This window comes from Dermacentor andersoni, chromosome 6 (assembly GCF_023375885.2).
Source record: "Dermacentor andersoni chromosome 6, qqDerAnde1_hic_scaffold, whole genome shotgun sequence".
NCBI lineage: Eukaryota > Metazoa > Arthropoda > Arachnida > Ixodida > Ixodidae > Dermacentor > Dermacentor andersoni.
The window spans coordinates 56,776,645-56,797,545 of record NC_092819.1 but is presented as its reverse complement, the minus strand read 5'-3'; the positions used below and the strand labels follow the sequence as shown (position 1 = coordinate 56,797,545).

At 50.3% G+C, this 20,901-nt stretch overlaps 1 protein-coding gene across 3 annotated transcripts in view; it reads right to left on the bottom strand.

Moving 5' to 3' along the window:
- Window positions 1-20,901, bottom strand: part of LOC126522826 (uncharacterized) — a 307,678-nt gene that overhangs the window by 15,444 nt on the left and 271,333 nt on the right. For 2 of the 3 annotated variants that reach the window (XM_050171653.3, XM_050171655.3), the window contains 3 exons: window positions 1,485-1,565; window positions 872-1,006; window positions 135-222 (listed from right to left, as the gene is read on the bottom strand). In XM_050171653.3, the coding sequence (XP_050027610.1) occupies window positions 135-222; window positions 872-1,006; window positions 1,485-1,565 (304 nt within the window). The remainder of the gene's footprint in view (window positions 1-134; window positions 223-871; window positions 1,007-1,484; window positions 1,566-20,901) is intronic. The other variant, XM_050171654.3, reaches the window with a different exon arrangement.

Sequence of the window (20,901 nt, the reverse complement as noted above, 5' to 3'; positions counted from 1 at the left end):
CTTCAAGTAGAATTGTGGTATTGTCACAAACGATTTAGAAATATTCTGTATTATCTAAAGAAACAAAACGCCTGGTATATAAAAAGCTCATCAACAGCAGAAGTAAGAAAAATCCTCAAAGGCAGAGGACGTACTTGATCGGGAGCCCACAGATCCACTGGGAATGCTTTCCACAGAGCTTCCGGGTTGAAGGATATCATCCGGAAGGTCCTTGTCTTCCATCTGAAGAACAAGAATACAGTCTTTGCATCAATAGGAATCTTTTTGATGAATGCCACACACAACAGCATCAAATGGTTACATTGAATGAAGAATCAGGTATGACCCAAGGACATAAAAAGCAAAAATTAACTGAGCCGTGCATCTTCTAGATGTAATCAACACTCTTCCCCTTCCCTTAATCTTATTAGCTTTCTTTAATGAAATGGACGCAGCCAATTTCTTGAGCAAGTTGCAGGAAGCCAGAGTATTAACATGTTTTTCAAATTTGAAATTTTGTTCGTCGTCCTTTTGAATATTCCACAATCATTGTATTCAGTGTACGTGCACATTACACGTGAGCCGCCTATCGCAAGCCAATCAGTAGCCGATTCTACTTGATCAACCTCCATCTGAAAACAATTCACATGCAAGACATAGCCTGTAAGAATTGTTTTTAGCTAGCTTTGCAATCGTGCACATATTTTTTGGCGCCAAATCTTCCATAAGCACTCCAAGTCATTGAGACAAAGTTATTGCAAGACTTAATGCTGTGTCCCCGGAGGTTCTGAACAACGAAGTAATGAAACCCATAAATCAAGTGAAACACATCTTAGGTCTTTCCAGTTTGAACATAGTGCAAGAAGAAAGCATGATAAGTGATGCAACGAACCGTCCCATCCACAGAGCTCCGGCTGTTCCTGAACCGAGATATCTTTTTCTTGACATCCTTGTGGAGATGCCTGACCCGTCCTACAAGTGTGTTCCTGAGCTGCTGGTCTGGAGTTTTTTGGGCTTCTCCCATCTGCTGAAGAAAAATAAATAAAGAAATAAAGAAATGGAGTAATATGTCGAAAACAAACAAACGGCGACCCACGCAATGTGGCACAGCACTTTTAAGAACAGCAACGAATAAATACCTTAGTGGCAAACCACATTCGTGCAGTACTATGCTTTTGCAAACTTATGAGCTCTAAAGAATCGTTCACTTAAGTTTTGAGATTGACAGCTCTTGATTTGAAATACAAGGGCCTTTCTTTGCCTACTCCTAAACTCTGTGCAACTCTAGGGCTCTAAAGGTGATGCCACAGTGCTGTCTGGTGCACGTACATTGCATGTATTGAATCAAAGACATTCGCATGAAGACTGGTATATAATACACTTGTGATAATGACAATGCCTGCTATCATCCTTTTACATTCACATTGCCAGTCATCGACAGATGGGTTCTAGTGAAATTTCATTGGCTTTAGCAAACTAAAGAACCCTAAATAAACATGTCATACCTTTTCAGCCTCCTCCTGGTCCTCGTAGTCTGAAGACTGGGACTGTCCTTCCTCACTGGCACAGTAACTGTTGCGCGTCGGCTGCAAAACACAAAGAAATAGAAAATTATTTCATTTGGTTACACGTGGCATTACGTGTTAGGCTGCAACAATGTTATACTTAACCTGTTGATTAGCTTTCAGTGCACCGAGTCAATAGTTAACACAAAAAAGTGAAATGCCACTGCCACAAGGGATGTCACCATGCGACTCAAGCAGTGCAACTAAGCAATCAAAGCCTTTTGGGTGCCGGTGAACTGTCGCCTCTGACAGAGTCAAAGCGTACTGCCAACGATATACAACTTACATGCATACATGGCGCGCCAAAGTTTGGCAATCCACTGAATCTTTCAATGCCAGGAGTTCCTGTCCATTGAATGTTAACTGTCGCATCCACCTAACGACGCTTTTCTAGCCAGAGCGGGGCATCTGCGACCGTGCGTCCACGTTTGCACAAGGCACATCAAAAAAAGCCGTTCCTTTTGCTGGGACCATTTGATTATCATGGTCCAGGCGGAAGTATAAAACAAAACACAGCGTGGCCTGTTCCTCTGCGCATTCCTCGGGCGCCCAGACATTCCTTTCAGGCACGCGCCGACGTCAGTCGCCGAGGCGCGCATTCCTGCATGCCAATAAAAGGCGGCTCGAGCTAATTTACCAGTCCCGCGCGCTCCCAATTAGCGACAAACGCGCGCGTCGTCCTCTCCGCCGCCGAAACGAGAGCGAGCCAGCACGCGTCGCATGTGTAGGCAAGGGTGCGCGTGAGTGCGCGCGAGACAGACGCTTCAGCTCCCAGCAGATGCCCCTCCCCTACTTTCGTCTCGCCAACACCACTACCACCAAGGCCGGGCCATCAACAATGGCCGACGTCACTCTTTCCCACTACGGTGCCAAGGACGTGTGCGCCTCTCTCTCTCTCTCTCTCTGTCTCTCTCTCTCGCGTAGAGACGGGCGCCACACGCACGCGCACTCGCGCGTAACATTATGCGGACGGGACAGGCGCCCCGTCGCCCGCCCCCTCGACGATCTCCGGGGCTCGCACGCGAGACGCAACAGGCGACACGCGATCGTGGTTAGACGTCCCGAGCCGGCGGCGCGATCAGATTCACAAAGTCGTGGGTTCACTCACAAATTTGCGCACGTGCAAAACTCCTTACTGCCTTTGACTCACTTACGGTTAAGCACTGGGCGTACACGATAATAATGCCCTCAGCCACGACCCGCAATTTCCGAATCCGCCCGCGCGCGGAGCCTAACCTAGCATAGTTTCGGTTTACTCCGAAGCTGCCGAACTTACTGACATCGACGTCACAGCACAGGACGCAAACGTTTTCGCCCAAGCAGAGACCGGAGGAGGAGGGTATCCGACGCATTGTCTAATTCTGTAACAGCGGCATTTTGAGCCAATCAGAGAGGCTGTATATAGCAGCCCTGTGGGCCAATCGGAGCTGACAAGACGGCGAATTCGACAACGTGGCGGAATTTCAGAATGTCCAGCATATCATCCCCGTACAGATCAACCGAAGCTATAATTGGACCAAGTGCTCCACGATAGGCGCTGCCACTTCCGTGGGTGACCGAGTATAACGGCATGGCCAGGGAAGTTCTACATCGGCTGCGACACACGCGCTTAGCCTCCCTTCCCGCCCTTATTTAGGCCCCAGGTCAGCAGCCACTTCGACGCACAGAATTCTTTGCAGGTAACCGCGAAGAAACGAGAGAGAGAGAGAGAGAGAGAGAGAGAGAGAGAGAGAGAGAGTAGGAAGGCGTTTCAATATCTAGTTGTCTTCCTGACGGGGATGGAGTTGAGAATGGGGCGGGGTCACTGCGCACGGCACTATCGCGCGAGGGGAGTATAGGAGGAGCGTGGGCCCATATTTTTTTTAGACTTCACTATATTTGGGATCGGCCCACGAAAGAGGCTAGAAACACACGTACCCCGATATGGAATAGTAAGGGTAGCTCGCTAAGGCGGTTTGTATTCAAAAAGTCGGCCCTCTACTATGGCGCCAAAGCGCCGGCAAGCGTGCCTCAGCGTCAGCAAGGCGCGAAATGTGCACGTAACGGTCAGCTGCCTTCACGCGCGGACACTTAATCTAAGGACCATTAGAAGAAAAAAAAAGCAAAAACTGAGGCCTGCGCGACCTTGAGGTAGAACATCAGCAAAACGATGCCCAGTGGAATGCCAGCGCATCGTTTGATAGATGTTCGAAAGCATTAAGGAAACCCCATCTGCCGACGCTATAAGAGGGGAAGGGAGCAGTGGGGGACGATCGAAGTATCCACGCGTTGCAGCAGGAAACAAGCGACAAAGAAACGGCAGTTTTCAGCGTCTCCTTAAAGGAAGTGGAGCCACGCTTTCTTAACTTTTTATGTATTATTATTATTACTATTATTTGTTTGCAAGCTGATAGCGGCCCATGCGTAACGAATGTGCCCACATAACTTGCAGCTAGCGATGCATATAGTTTCGCTTCCTTATACTGCGAATTCTAAGGCTGAATTGGTCTTACGATAAAATTCCAGCCACTAGGCCCGATCGGTCCCAGCCAGACCTAGCATATAAGCATTCATCATCATCACCGGACTGATTCCTGTTCAGTACAGGACGGAGGCCTCTCCCAGAAATCTACAATTAACCTGTAACTGTTTAGACCTTATCGTCTAGGTAACAACTGAAAGAGGACACACCCAACGCTAGGCTATCGTATATACGATCAAAGAGGGTAAAGGAAAATACTAGAGAAACATAAAGGAAAGCCGAAGTGCGGTCCTGGAAGAACGCGAATACTGCATTAACGCACTCATCTGTTACGATCAGAACGAACGTATATGAAAATGATGTTGACACACCAATTTTTCCCCCAAAAAAAATGAACGGTGTGATTTCGAAACTTTACCATCTGCTACGAAACAAAAGCACACTGCAGAGAGAGTGCGTCCGGATGTTGTGCACACGTACTCAAAGGTGTCAAAGTGTCAAACCCAGGCGTCGCAACCCGAATGACAGCGCCGAAGACCGACACAGACACACCTGAAAGTGGTGCGCCTCCTTCTTCGGACACCGAAACCACAGATGTAAAAAAAAGAAGCAGCCCAGCCACATGCAGACACGCGCATCCAGGCTTATAGAATATAGGCCACACAGGCGCGCCCCGTGGTCTCACACAAAAGCACGCGGACAGACATTGGAAGACGACGGCGCGTCGCAAAAAAAATAAGCGAAGCCAGGCGACAACCCGGTTTGAGAAGAGGCCGTCGCCGGCTTCGTTCTCAGGAAGTCAAAGGGGAAAGTTTTGCCAGTGAACCGCCGCATTCTACGCGAAGGAGGATTTCCGGCCGACGGCGAGAACGCACTGACGCAAGGAAACGGGGCTTGCTCCTCGCGGCAAAGCAACGGTGGACGGAACGTTCGCTTGCACAACGGCGAAAGAGCGCGCACGCGCGCGCGGTTTCGAACGCGCACACATACACAAACATCGGGAGACGCCTTGAAGACGCTGTGGCGGTGATGCCTAAAGTGCGGGGCGGCTGTGAGATGCGCAATGCGATTGCCGGGGAGGCCCCCAGGCCCCTCCACGGAGTTCCTTCCTCCGATTGCTCACGGCCACCTCACGGGTCTCGAGAGAGATTGCGCGCGGAAGGCACAACAACAGGAGAGCTCTTCTTCGCGTAGCGGTTTGTTGGAACGTCGCCGAGACTATAGCGTACGGTTTGCGCGGTCACGAAGACGGGGGGAAGAAAGCAGCATTGGCGGCCAGCAGGCCCATTGCAAGCGAGTCGGCCAACTAGGTTGCGCACATACGCGCGCGCGCGTGCGCGCGTGTGTGTCTGCCTTACGCTGGGTTCACGCCACAGGACATGAAGCAACATCAACAAAGACTAGACTTCGAACGCTGCGACACATGTGGTGGAATTAAAAAAAAAATAACCAAGTTCAGTTGTACAGGCTCACGACGAACAAGAACAAAGACAAATCAATGAGCAATATAGGGACTCGAGACAAGCTCGAGAGATATACGAAAACGACCATGGATGGTGCGAAACCAAACAGAGACCGAAGACTGGCAGGAAACCGGTTCGATTCACCGACGCTTTAGAGAAAGCTCCAGCGACAAGGGATGATGACAAGCCTGCTCGCAGAACACAAGTATACAGGCTTATGAAAAGCCCCCACGCCCGGATCACGTCCTCTCGACCACGCATTGACACGAACTGAAACGGCTGACAGCCAAGGTCACAGCGCGGCATCCGTCAGCTCCCGGAGGAAAGAGACATTGTCACCGCACCCTGGGAAACAAGCGACATCTCGTACCGGAGTGTATGCCGTGTCTACAACGATTTGGACTGTGTACGTCACAAATTGAAAATTCTAAAAGGAGCGCGGGAAAAAATAGAGAACAGATAAACGGGTAAGATTATTTAAAGCAATTCAAAAAGTGATGTCCTACGAAGTTGGGCCAACCACTAATGCGTTGAAAGAACAATAATGCACAAGAGTGTACGATCACAGCTACACCACAGCATTTAATCTTTCAGACGCAACCAAAACATGTCTCGCGCGACGTGTGAGGAAAGCCACGTTCTCTTTCCATCGGCGTCTTGGTGTCGGCAGTGAACGGGCGAGAGAGAGCCATGGAATCAAAAACCATTCGCTCTAAAAAAAGAAGAAAGAAAACTGATCGATGAACTAATCAGTCAATAAATCAATGTCGCTCAATACTTCTTAAGAGTTCCCAGGAACAACTAATCGGTATTGGCACGTACTGGTGGGCGGTTGGCACGTTACATAAAAAGATATGCAGGAAATGATTATGAGACTATATTATAAACGATAGAGCGACGTCACGTGCGAAACAGTCGAAGCTACGTACAGGGTAGTGAAAAAAAAAAGGGGTCAAGTTTTTATAAATGACAACTTGTAAGCAATATTAACACTGCACCACAGCAGAAAAAGAAAATCTGCAGCAGCAGGTCGGGACTAGAACGTAGAAGTGGCAACTATAAAGGTTGTAAAAGGCGGAAATTAAACCGGAAGGGATATTTCTCCGGAGCTAATCGGCACAGCAGCGGGAGATGAGACGCTGCGACCATCGGAAGCGCCCTCTTATCTACATATATATGGTCCTCTCGATCCGTCCTTGCTTCATACATCACGTCCTGTAAAGACAGCAAACAACGGCGAGCGTACTAACGTGACACATATTAAGTTCGCGCCCGACTAACTGGCACTCCATTACAGCGCGCAGATTGTTCGGGGTAAATTAGCAGGAAAATGGTATAAGCGCTGGAAAGCGCTGAGCTTTGCTCGGAGCCCTGATCGTCAACCACTAGCGCGTTCCCACGCGATCCCTCTTCGATACTGTTCCGAAGAGGAAGCCAAACGGAAATCACGTACTTGTACCTGTCGAGTGTTTAACGGACAGAGATGAAACGCGGAGAAAGAACGCGAGCAGATGCACGGCGGCGGCGACGTCAACGAGACACTCAAGGTCATCGATAATGGATTATCAAGGTTGTAATCTTGGGCACATTAGTGACGATCCATACTGAAACAGCATCATTTACAAAAGGAATGTGAAAAGAGAACACAATACATGCGCTGGTTACCAGCTCAGTCTATTAGACGAATTGAAGCATGATACGCCACAGCGCAATTCCTGCAACGAGCGCGTATACCCATGCACAGTCTGTAACACGAGATCACTTCGAACAGTAAAAATTTGCAATGCTGTGGCATATCAGAGGCAAAATTCATACTGTGTAATCTGCCCTCCAACAGCATGCACTGCTATAGTATACTTCTCAATTAATGTGAATTCGAATGTCAAAGTGAAAACGGACCTTAGTTGGCGCCGTGTAGTACTAGACAAGATGCAGGATACAATGTAAGGATTCCTTTTGCTAGATTTTTATTCGTTTCCTATCGGCCATTGTTCACGGCCATCTGATAGCAGTGATAAAGTGAATGGGGCGACGTTCGAACCACTGGTGAAGCCTGAAAACTAATTTCCTTGGAATAGAATCGTTATATTACATCGGTGTGCTACATTAGGGACATTGCCAAATTCATCCATATCGTAGAATTGATTGGCCATATTGCCAGCTCCGACTAGCTCACGGGGCTGCTCCGGCCTCTCGAGGCCGGGGCAGCCAACACGGCGGAATTCGGCAATACGGAGGAAATTGCTAATCATCTCAAAATGGCTTAGTAGTTCGCAGCCTATCCCACTAGGCCTTACTCCGGTTGCCATAGGAACAACTTCGTGCACACGCGCTTACAGAACTACGGAATGGCATGACGCACGTTGTACGAGGCACGCGCCATTACCGTATTGGTTCCAGCGCGTGAGCGGTACGCTGCGCGGCAAATCACCGCACCGTACGAAAAGTTAATGACCGCGCCTCACAACGCCGTCATCCAAAGTACCCCAAGAAGAAAAAAAATAACGCCATCAAATTTTCAATTGTTGTATGCGTCCCACACTCCATTACCAGAGGCGTGCGGAGGAAGTGAGATCATCAAATAAGTGAATAGCGAAGAAGTGGAGATCATCGACGGTTCTTTCGCGGATTATCTATTATTCTTCATTCACATGTCCGACAAAAATTTTAAATCAGAGTACTCTGCCTTCCTCCTCCTTCCTCTGTCCCTTTCTCTATTATTCCCCTCTCCCACCCACCTAAGCATGCACAATAACCCAGCACCGCGGGTCGATTTTCGTCGGCCTGTGCCCCGAAACATCAAGGCACGACCTCTCCGCGGGTCTCAAGAGGGTTCTGCACTACCGTCTTCTCCGCCGCCCCAGCAGTGCCAGTTAGCTTCAAGAACCCCTCCCCCCCCCCCCCCCCAAAAAAAAAGAAAAAAAAAGAAGGAAAGAATAACGATCCGACAGCCGCGGTACTCATTTCTTTGAAGAAGGCTCCCCTGAACCCCATTCCATCCGCGCCATGGAGTAATAAGTACAAAAGACGCAGCGTCTGTCTCCGAGGGAAACCGTTTAAGCGTGACACTCCCACCGTTAGCGTTCCGCGCAGCAGCTGGAGATCTCCAGATACGGTGCGAACCAACGACGTTTCTTTTTTTTTTTTTTAATCTACCATATATACGTACACGACATGAACGACACGTTAAGCCGGCCCGCTCGTTTTCTGTCGCCCTGCGACGCTAAGTGGTGCGTGGCAGCGGTGGGGGGAAGATTCGCGATCACTCGACGCGTCTCGCGCCGTTGGCCGCAACAGGGGGAACGTGAAGACAAGCGGCTAAGTTCATTGTTCCTCCCACCTCCCCGCCCCTCCTCCTCTTTTGCAGCGAGATATCGTTGCAGAGGGGGAGAGGGAGTAGGTAATGGGTGGTGGAGGGCCCCGCGCGATGTCCGTAAGCCGTCTCGCAATTAAGAGAGCCCTGGAACAAAGGCGCTCCCCCGTTCGTGCAGAACGTAGCATAACGTCGCAATATCACGTCGCAGCGAACGCCTTTCTTGGCCAATTTCGACGCGTCGCGTCCAGCCATACGTGCGAAGGCGCGGCAGGTGAAACAATCCGAGTGTTTCGTCGCTGTGATAAGGGTGATGGATGAGCCGTGGCGCATTGTACGGAAGATCAATGTCGAGAGGCTTGTTTTTTATTGCTGTTTCATTGCGATAGCATTTCTGCTGCCGGCGTCGGCGTCGCGGTGAGGTTCCGTATAAACGGCTGTGAACCAGTCAAGCCGTCCCAACGTTAGCCGTCCTAAATGAAACATCTTTTTTTTTCTCACTATACTTAAATCTGTATCTCAAGAGATACGAAAATGGAAATTGAATTGATTTGGTTAGCCTGTAGCCTTTCTTTCACTCTCTCCAGGCTTACAGTTTATTTCACTACAGTTTAACTCACTCAAATGGTGGCCCACTTTTAAGGAACGTGATCCGCTAATACAAGCTTCTCAACCTCTGTTGTTAAAATCCAAATTCGCTTTCCACGTCACAATGCGGACGGCATGGCCGGATCATTTTGACCACCAGGGTTGTTTCAACGCGCACATACATCAAAGTGCACGAGCGTTTTCATTTGGTTCAGTGCACGTTTAGAAATTCCTGGGTGTTGAAAGTTAATGCACGGCACTCCGCTAACACGCCGTCACCTTGCAGTCCACAGCGCAGCGCGGGACGTAAGAAAGGCCCCAGTAACTTTGGCCCTAAATAACAAGCAGTTCGCATAAGCGCAGTGAACGAAGTGTCCCTTGTTCTTGGATGTCATATTTTTGCAAAGATTGTGAGCTTCTAGCAGAGACGTACGGGGACACCGTCAAAACGGAAGGAAAAGCATCTAGTTAAGACCTAGTTTTCACTAATTCGCAGCTTCACGCACCAACTGAAGCCATCCGTCCCGGTTAACGCACTCAAGACGCGGGTGTCCTCGACACAAGGGGGGGTCTCGCTAATTGGATTCTCCCGCTCCAAACTTCGGCAGCCCAGACAGAAGTGTTTGTGCAGGCGCCGCAACTGAAGACGTAACCCTATATGCCGACCTTCACACTGCGTACTTAACGATAAACCAAGTTAAACAGGCTGCACAGTTCGTTTGAAAATTTGCTCTCACCAGGCCAAGCATAATTTGGAAACTTGAACACCGACAGTCTTAACCAGCACTCGTCGCACACTGTGTTTACGAAGACAAAAAACTGCTCACGCTTTCAAGTAGGAATCCAGTTCTCAACGCAAGCGTAATTAAGCCAGTTTAGTTATGCCAAAGATGTGTCCCTACTGACCACAGTCACCAAGGGCACACATGCGGTCGTTTTCTCGGACTCGCTGCTCAGGCAAGATGACAAACGTACATACCATACAAGGACGCGTAGAAATCGTAGCGTTCGCGAACCATTTAAGGATGCGAAACTCGCACTAATGCAGGCGCTGCTTGCTTCGGCATTTCAATTTAGCGCTGCTCACAATACAATTCGCAATACAATACAACAGCCGGCGCTGAAAGCCGGTGGAGAGAGAGATAGATGTATCGTCGGCGCTCAGTTCTCTCGCCCTATGTATATATGCAAACAAGGCCGAACGCGCAAAATCGAAATGACGTTTATTAATCGATGTCATGCCTCCCAGTCTGCTGGCGCACGCACTGAACGTCTCCCGACGCAGGCTGCTGACTGCATGCTACACACAGCCGCGCATAATTTCATAAGCGTCAATGCATGTATCGCGCCGCCAAAGCAATTGAACGCTTCTGCGAGACGTCATGCGAGACGTTCGTACACAGCTGACGCCCTTCCATGTCGCTTTACCCCGTTAAAACAAGTGGAGCCATCGCGTGCAAACACACATCACGATCCGGCTGCGACGCCGACGCATATTGAGAGCGTATCGACCGCCTACAAATCTGCCGCCCTCGCTCACGCGATCACACACCTTGCGTATGCTCACGGGTACAGGGCGCAGCGAAAAAAAAAAAAAAAAGGAAAGCCCAGTAAAGCAAGCAAGAGTACGTCTACCAAGTGCGCTTGGTGCGATCCATTTCAGAGCGTTCTGTTCATCGTCCTGTCAATCATACAGCTATCCGACATTGTCGATATGCGAAGCCAATGTTATGGAATTTCGCCCACGGGTAGCAAAGGAGCCTTGGGATGATAAGAGGCGCGTCCGTTCATACCGGCCCGGGTGCCAACGACAGGAGCGGTTGGGGGAACTTGGCGGCTGTTGCGAAGCAACGAATCTTTGACGGCGATATGAAGCTCGAGTTATGGTACGAAAGGGACGGTGAGAGAATGCGACCGCTACGCAGAAATTAGGGTGAATGCTAGAATTGAAAGAGAGGGAGGGTGGACTTGGTTACAAATTCTCGAGGATCATAAAAATAAAGAAAGGAAACGGGTATAAGTATTGGCAGAAAATGGCCAGAGCGCTGCGATAAGTTGCGCAGTGGAAAATTACATGTAAACAAAAATAGAAGCACTATGCTATGACGAACCTGGAAAACGTGCGAACGCATAAAGGAGACATTCGTTAATTGGAGGAAACGATAATGCGCCAAGTGAAGCGACGACGCGCGCCGAATAGGAAGCTGAAAAAAAAAAAAAAAACGTGCATGATAAACTACAGCGGTTGGGAAAGATGCGCGAAAGAAAGTTAGATGCGCGAAAGAAAGTTACAAAAACACAGAAAGGGGAAAGAATACCATTTGGCCTTCCAGCATTAGCATGTGTGCCAAGAGCACGGGGGAACGGCCTGCCTAATGTATATAATATGTAGTATTTGAATTAGGAAGGAACAGCGCCAACTAAGACGATCACGAGAGGGAGAACGACACAGGTAAAGCGCGCCAACTTCATCTATCTTTATTAACCGAAAAATCAGTAAATATACGGAAAATCACAAACATGCGCACAAGGACCATAATGCATCATCTGACAAACCGTTCAAGATACGACATTTCCCTTTTGAAGAGAGTCACGGAAGTATCACTAACACATTTTTTTCCTCTCTTCTGTATATGGAATGCTTCCAAAACCTCATGTGCCTTTGTATCTCTGATTTTGCCAAGAATCTTTATCTCTATAATATTGTACCTAAACTTCTGAAATAGTAATAGTAATAAATAAAGCGGGGTGAGAGCGATGCTTATTGCTTATTACAAGAACACAAAATAATTACGGGGTTTTACGTACGTGCCAGAACAATGGTTTGATTATGAGACACGCCGTAGTGGGGGACTCCGAAATAATTTAGACCACCAAGGGTTCTTTTAACGTGCACCTAAATTTAAGTACACGCACGTTTTCGCATTTCGTCCCCATCGATATGCCACCACCGTGGCCGAGATTCTATCCCGCGACCTCGTGATTAACAGGCCAACACCATAGCCACCAAGCAACCACGGCGGGAGAAAGACAGTACAGGATTTTGTCTTCTTTGTTGGTTTTCAGAGCGATGCCGTCGGGCGAGGTAACCTCGTGAGTGCCCTGTTAAAAAGTTCCACGGATATTGCATGACCTTCTCCAGCGCACCTTCCTGAAAACAATTCGGCGCGTTACTACGATTGTCTGTACCTGTGCGAGCAGACCCGGTGTCACTCTCGGCCAGGCGGAAGCAGTGCGTCTTAACCGAACGCCTGTCAGCCTTACAGAAGCAGTTATGATGTGGATAACCCCCGCGTGCGCTTGACCGCGACGACACCACAGGGAAATTATACGCACGAAGTAAAACTGCCAACTTCACATGATCATACGATGAGCAAATGCCGGAGTGTTCTAAGGTTTCTCGTTCTACAACCCCACCTGGAGCTGTGCGACGATTTCGTGGTGTCGCCTGATTCGCGGCCACCGAGTGGTGAATACTCCACTAGCCGGTTTTCGCCGACAAAGACAGTTGACGCTCCAGCAAGCTCAGCTTCGGTCCTAGTCTATAGTTTCGGTTTGTCAGAACGGGGACCCGAGGACTGCCGCCGAAGGCCGCACGGACGGCGTAGCATTTGTGCAAGAGCGCGGCATTAGAGAGCTTTAGGCTAGGGGACGCAAGCGGCTTGCGTACGCAAGAATTAGGGGGCCACGGTACTGCGCATGCGCAGTAAAGTCGCTCCTATAGTTCTTGCGTACGCAAGCCACTTACGACCCCTAACCGAAATCTATTAGGTGGATGCGAAAGCGAAGAACCGGCACGCGCCGATGCAGACGAAACTATAGAAGCGACAGGAGAAGGTGTTGACAGAGGAACGGCGGCGGAAGCGAGAGGCAGGAGGAGGAGGAAGCGTCGCGTTCGCGGCCAGCGACCTGTGCTGCGCGCAAAGAAGGAGCTCGGCAGGCGCTGGAAGAGCACAGAATGTCCAGCGGAGAGGCGTGCGTCCGTACGCACGCACTTCAGAGGCTTACAACGGAAGTACTCACAATGGAGCCTCGGATCGAAGCTCCACATCGACGGTATAAGTATAATCCCGAAGTCCGATCGCTAAAGATTCTCTTAGCTGGAGCCTTGCCAGCGAGATCCACCGCCCCATGATCGAAGTATAGTCAACCGCGATTGAATGACGATCGATCCTCTTCGGTTCTTGAACTGTCGTTTCGTAAGCAGCAAGGACACCGAGTGAAGTGTCGGGTGCTTTTTTGTTGTTGTTAAGATACTCCTCATTGAAAACAATCGCCGAGAAGCGTTATCTAACGCGGATACTTCAGTAGAGACGCAATTCATATTGTGGGTTGCGCAATGTACAAGATTCGCCGAGCGTGTGTCCCGATATTTAGGCATGTCGTTGTAGCGCGTGGCGCACGTTTGCGCTTCAATGCTATCGACCGCTTTCTTTGATCTCATCTCACCTGCTGTTTTCGTATCATCTTCAAGCAGTTTTCGTCGTTTTCGAAATGCCGACGACGGAGGCTACGGACGTTTCATCCACCATCAAAAATAATGCCCACCAATGCACCCTTCGCGAAACGCGTACAGAGCGCGGGTCCAGGGCAGCGTGAGGACGCGCTTAATTCATTCGCATCGTCGACTAGCGAAGTCACGCGCCAGCGTGGCGACGTGCTATAGACACACGCTTGCGAAACCCGACTGGGCGAGGGACGTACACGAAGGACGCGACGGATAGGCGATTTCTAAGCCTCGCATATATACCATACGCGGTGGGGAAGGGGGGGGGGGTTGCACAGACAGAACCGAAAGCGCCAAATCACGCTTTATTGTTAATTTTCTTTCCTCACTTCGCTTTGAAGTGCCGTTGCACAGGCTGTTACGAGGGCCATTTACGCCCAGCGGGAGAAGAGCGCGCTTGCTTGCACAACAGTGACGACTACTGCAAGGCGAAAGAAACTGCGCACGCGGCGACCTTCTCGGCCCAAGTGATGCGGGCTCGACTTCACGCTGTCGCAGTCGTCAAGGTGCGCCTTCTCCGTAACCATCAGAGGGCGCCACAGTGAACCCGAGAGAAGCGTCGTGCGAGAGCGCGCGTTTGCGACCGTAATTACGGAAGCTACGCAATGTGTAATAAGGAAAGCGACCCCAACGAGAAACACGAGAAAAAAAACGTTCTAAGTATCACAAGGGCACTTCGACATAACGCCCGCTGTGAAATGTTCAGTGCGGAACAAGCTATATAACACGTGCAACGAGTTGTGTAAAAAAAAATGGCGCACGTTCATGATTATTTTCGAGGCCCGCACAAATTGATGCCGCGGCCGAGCTGTAGCCTCGTGCGAGTGGAAGGTTCCATAGAAAACAAAGGTGAAAAAAACAACAACTAAACACTAATCCAGTCAGTGGCGATTTAAAACCGTACAGAAACAGTCCGACAAGGCGGCGGAAGTGTTCGCGTTTCGGCTGACGCTGACCTCATTCTAGTCCGATCGCACAACGGTTTTGAGGAAGCCGAGTTCAATCACCGGGCGTCGAGCAACGTCTAACCGCCGTGCGCGACAACTGTGTACAGAAAAAAGGTTCCGCAGAAAGCTCGAAAGACGGCGTCGTCCAAACAAACGACTCCTAATTGAACACACTATACACGCGGCCGCGATCCGTCTTGGGAGCCCGCAGAGCAGGTCACAAACAAGACGTATACAGGACGTATACAAGACGACGGCTACAGGTCGTGGTATAACTCTCGGGAAGTTTTCGCATATACGGATGTGGCGACGCTCTGACATGGTGGGGGCGAAGTGATGACGATGCAGAAGGGACGGGGGCGTCAATACTCCACAGAATAATGGAGATGCGCGCAGAGGCGAGAACTTCACCCTCACTTTCGAAAAGCTCCGCAGCGGGACGAGCGAGAGAGCAGCCGTACTGCGTCAGACGGCGCGGCACGGACGCGATCGACGTTTCCGCCACAATTGTTGTCGGCACCCCACGCAGCCACGCAGTGGCATCGTGCGCTACATATACACGCGGCGGCATGGATTGCTTCACCTACGCCGTCGGGGCCGACGTCGTCGTTTGACCGACAGACAGACGGACTCGTTCGGCGGGGCTTGATCGACTCGTCAAGGGCATTCGACTGTATACCGCGAACGGCGTTCAAGCGACACAGGGGGGAAGGGGAAAACCCGAAAGCATCACGCGCTCACGTGCCGCGCCAACTGGAAGGTCAGGTCCGACGACGCGGAAAGATGAAAGAAAACGGTTACGGCACTCACACGCCTGCATGCAGGCTGCTTCTGTCGCAATCGAGAGGTTTAGAAATAGCGTATCGAAGAGACTCCATTGTACCCAAGGAGAAGGATCAGCGACACTGCGCGTGCGCGAAGCACGAACTCGGCTTGGGTGCTTTTGTATGGAGTCTGGTTAGCGCACACGATAACTTTGGGTGCGCCATTTCCGAAACTCCCTAATGACTACGACGCTCGCCTTTTGTAGCGCGGTAAGCATCCCGAGTCCTTTCAGTCAGTCTGGCGAAAATTTATGTGTAGACAATAGAAATTACGCGTCGTAACTACGCCGCAGTGGGGGATTGCAGATCAATCTTGACCAACTGGGATTACTTAACGCGCAGCTAAGCGAGTGTAATTACGTTTCGATTTTATCGAAATGGGACGGCCGCGGTCAGGAGAGGAACCCATGACCATGAGGTCGGCAGCAGAACGACATACAGCTACTGCGCCACCGCCGGGCGGGTAAACGGAACATGCGCCTTTCGCAACTGCAACCTACTTGCGAAATGCAACCCTGTTCAAAACGTAATGCGGCACAGGAAAGGAAGTTAAGCGAGGCCCGCTCTGGCCTTCGTTACTAAGACTAGGCTCCAACACAAAGGGGCCGGCCACGTAAGGGACAGGCTCATTGCCACGATTGTGCTCCAGATTGGCTGACGTCTTCCGTACAACTGGCAGCCCGGCGCCATGTCACTATGACATATTACTACGGTGTTGGCGATGATGTAGGCGAAGGTTCGAGGCGCTGCAGTGATCCCTGGAGCTGGTCTGGCTTTATTTAGTTAACGGATCTGTACGCCCTGATAGAGTTACCACAGTATGTAGGCCAGTGACACTGCAACCAAAAGACCACCGCGAGGCTTAAAGAACACCTCTGCCAAGGTCGTGTGGGGGGCTGAGCTTCTCTCTGTTTGATAACGGTATAAGCTTTCTGCTCCAGACTTCCGCCGCCGCCGCTTTAATTATCACCGATGTTTCCACCCCGATACATTTACTGCCGATGGGGCAAAAAAAAAAAAAAGAAGAAAGAAAATCAACGTTCCCGGCTCGGGAGCTTCTCCAGGAATGGATACACATTCCGTAGCATTTAAGAAGCTAATAGACAAACTGTAGGCGCCATTATTCGCATGTGAACGCAGCGGATAAACCATGCTTTGCAGTGCTGAAGGAAGTTCACGGTGGAGATCGAACAGGTAGGAAATATGTTGGCCTTACAACTGAGGTTCAGAAGGAAGCAATACAGCTGCGAACGGGAAAGAATGGCAAAACGAAATCTATCGCGTCTGTGTGTCAATTGACGGAATGGTGACGCAACTATCGTCTTGCCGAATGTCATTGCCGAAGCTGTCAGTTAACTCATTCGACCAAATGGCCCGTCTTTAAACTCAGCGTGTGTTGCAGGATACATCGCACAGTTCTGGTTCAGACTGGCGGCCGAATAACAGTCTCCCGAGCACTACGTTCCCACAGCAAGGACGATGCAAACGCAATGAGTCCTTGTCGCAGACGTCTGAGATGATCAGTGGGTGGTCCACCCCTAGTAGCGCTGCGAACGAGGCCAATGTCGGACCAACGTTGGCCGATGTAAAGCCAACAGTGGTCTGACCCACACCAGCCCGGTTTCCGCGTCGCCAGGCGCACGTGTTAGTTTTCCCAGAGACGTTTCAGCAACACTGAGGCGCCACTCAAGTTCAAATATACATATGCATTCAGAAGCAGGCGGTAATCTCTGTCTGCAGCGTTGGACGCTACTTCATCGAAAGCTATTGCCTCTGTGGCTCTGCTGTTTACACAGTTGTACCCTCTCTGCTGACGACAAGATTGACTCCTCGACATGCGAGTGGTTAAAACGTCCGTATACTCACGAAAGCCCTGAATAGTCGACGTTGCTGAGGGGGAAGGGGCGGTGCCTGCAGAAGATGGGCGGCCGTAGCTACTGAAAAGGCCAATGCGTGTGTCTAGGTGAAAGTGCACCGAGAATGAGAAATGGAACACTGAGTCAAGCCTTGTTCCAGCATGAAAACGTGACTATGTTTCACGCATTCTGAGCTTCCACCGGTGCTCGGGGTTTAAGTTATACGAGTCTACAGTGGCGCCACCGGATGAGTGGTTTCGTTGAATAACGTTATACCCCTTTCTCTCTCTTGCTCTTGTTTCCTGCGCAGTCCAATTGCACTGCGTTTGTACTTTACCGATTCCGGTACGCCCTCCAGCCCCTTCCCTCCTTAACCAGGTTGGGCAGTGCTGTTGGCGATTGCGAGTATATAGGCGCGGTACACTACAGACATTGCAAACCAATTAAGATAGCGGCCCTGCGAAAACGTCAGCGTCAACAGGAAGCTGCGGGTGCCTAACGACTCAAAAAAGTAGATCATCTGAAGGATTGCGCTCGGCCGCACGACACGGCGTAGTGAATCACCGAGGACTTGCAACGTCCGTTATAGCTACGGCAGGAACAGCATCCCAAGAACGGAGAATAAAGACACAAATGCAAGGCCTGATAGAGCCGCCGTGAGTTATGACCCATTTGGGGCGTGTTATCGCAAAGCCCCCAGTCAGTCACACGCGATCATAGCGCCGTCGCCAAACGTCGTGTTGTCACGCGCCATCCGCGCGTCATAAGGACCTCCACCCCCACACTCCTTCCATAGAGAGAGCGGTGGAGGAGAAGACCTCCTCTGCGGACTGTTACGCGCGAGCACAGAGGCACGTGCTGCAGCTTCTACAGTGCCCTCAATGGCCACCCGCGCGCGTTCAAAACAGTCCAGAGGGCTCAGGTATACAGCTCTCGTTGGATTGAGTGGAAACAATGTGCGCGGCTAAGACAACGATGACGGTACAGGCCTACGCGGGCGCCATCAATCACACTTTAGCGAGCACCGAGACCCACGAGAGGGCGCTGATTTTTTTCGGCGCGTTTCCTTTCGTTCTCCTCTTAACGCAAGCGCATCATACAAACCTCAATCTATATAGTATTAGGCGAAATCACACTCGCAGCTTCCTCCCTAATAAGGGAAGGTGTAATACGGCGCGTGCGAGCGCGCGCACCAAGCTCGCGCCTACTGAGCGGCGAGCAAGCACACAAAAAGAAAGAGAGAGAGAGATATAGAAAGAGAAAACGGTAAGGCAGTCAAGCATAATTTGCCTCCCGTAACGTCAGAGCGGAATGAAATTGGCAAAAGGGTGCGCATTTTCCTGTCTCATCAGAGAGAGAGAGAGAGAGAGAGATGTTCAGGCCGAGGAAGATGAGACGCGTGGACGGTCTATTGTCGAGATAAGTGCCTCTGCCCCTGCAGCACAATCTCCGATGACACAAGGGAAAGAAAAAAAGAAAAGAAAAAGAAGCGCTGCGCGGAACCAGGAAGTCGGGAGAGGTCAGTTCCGCACACGTCCGTTTTCAATTCGGATAGGCTAGTTTGCGAAACAACAAAAATAATAACACGCCAGAAATAGCAACGGGGAAAGTAACCCGCGGGTGGCAGAAACTCGCTCCACGCTCAAAATGCCGGCGACGCCGTGCGCGCGGAAGGCAGCGAAATGCAAAGCACACGCGCTGCACATATACGCCGGCGCGTTTAATAACAATGCAGATGCGCAGACCATGCTATACGAAGACACTTGCGGCATTCCATCAGTCACGAGGAGCGCGTTTTGTGCGCTGGACCGTAGCACGTGCTCTACCATCACCTCAATACACATGCACACACAGTCGGCGCACATAGTTCGTGACACGTATGAATGAATGAATGAATGAATGAATGAATGAACCCTGAAGACAACTAACCGATCAGAGAGAGAGAGAGAGATACCATGTAGCAGTCTTGGTCAGAGTTGAAAAGGCTAAATGTCGGCCAGAAATGTCTGCATTTGCATTGGGATACATAAGAACCAGCAGTACGTACGGTGCGCGTCCACTTCGACCAAAGTAAGGTAAAAATCAACAACATTCGACCTCTCCTGCGTAGCCTTCGAGTCTCCACACTGTCGTCTACTGTCGCAGAGAGTAGACGACAGTGGGCATACTAACGTTCCAGTGAGTCTGTATGTGCTGTGGTGCGGCATATCGCACAGGCGACTGCGAACCGCGGGCGTGAGGTATATCGGGGCACGCGAAAAGATGAAAGAAATACCGGCAGCTGGGGGGATGCCAGAAAAATTAAAGGCTCGCGTCTCCCGGCTGCCCCTGCATATTACAGCACAATAATAATAATTAAAAAAAAAATAAAGCCCCTATAGCGGGAACGTGTAGCCGCCGTTAAACATCGCGGAAGGTCCGCATACCGTATGTAGAACAAACGCACGAACAATATGGCAATTGCAAAGGAGTGATTACGTTTTGTAATTATATATATATATATATATATATATATACTGCTATTAACTGGATGAAGACTGGCCATAAGGCATAATGTTTAATATACATTTCTCAATGTTCGGATAACATTTGATTTCAATTAGCCTCTAACTAAAATGCCTCCTATAACGCGATCTCAGTAGCCACATTCGGCTGATTAACATTGCGAGCACGAATATAAGCTACAATATAGCTTGCACCATCGTTTAAAGTTGTGCCCACACTCCTTTTGAAACACCTTCACAAGCACCGGGAGCTGCGGCCTCCACCACGTACCGCCACGAACGTGGCGTGCGTGTCCACTGCCGAATATCCATTTTTCTTTTGTTTCTTTCCATAGCCGCGTTTACAGCAATGCGATTAGAGCAGCAGGGTATACTACTACACGCGAGCGCGTTTACGTGTGGTGCGTCTGCCTTCGTCCGAAACAACCCGGAAACTAGTTTCCCGGCGAATGCGTTCCTCGAATTACTCGTCGTTTCATTTCGCTCTCTCTCTCTCTCTCTCTCTCTGTCGATGCGATACGCTAGCATTTTACATGCACCGCCTCAGTCGGGACTTTCGCCGCCTCGGTCTGTACCCTCTCCTGGCGCACAAATGCGATTCGCCTTCCTACAGTGCAGCGCCACTTGCTGCACTCACGTAAAAGGCGCATATCATCTATAGCGCACGAGACTAACGTAAACGGCTGCTGTAAAAATACGCTCGCAAAGGGTTATAACTCGATACAGGTAAGTCGACCCTCGCTGTGTGTGTAAAGTCTGGCGTACGGCATCGACAGAGAGAAGAAAAGTGAGAGGGCTTCCAGCGTGTGCTCTCTTCCAACTAACTCACCAGCGAAACATGCCACGTGCAACCGCTGTCGCATAGTATTACCGTGATGCGCCACGAAATGCGAT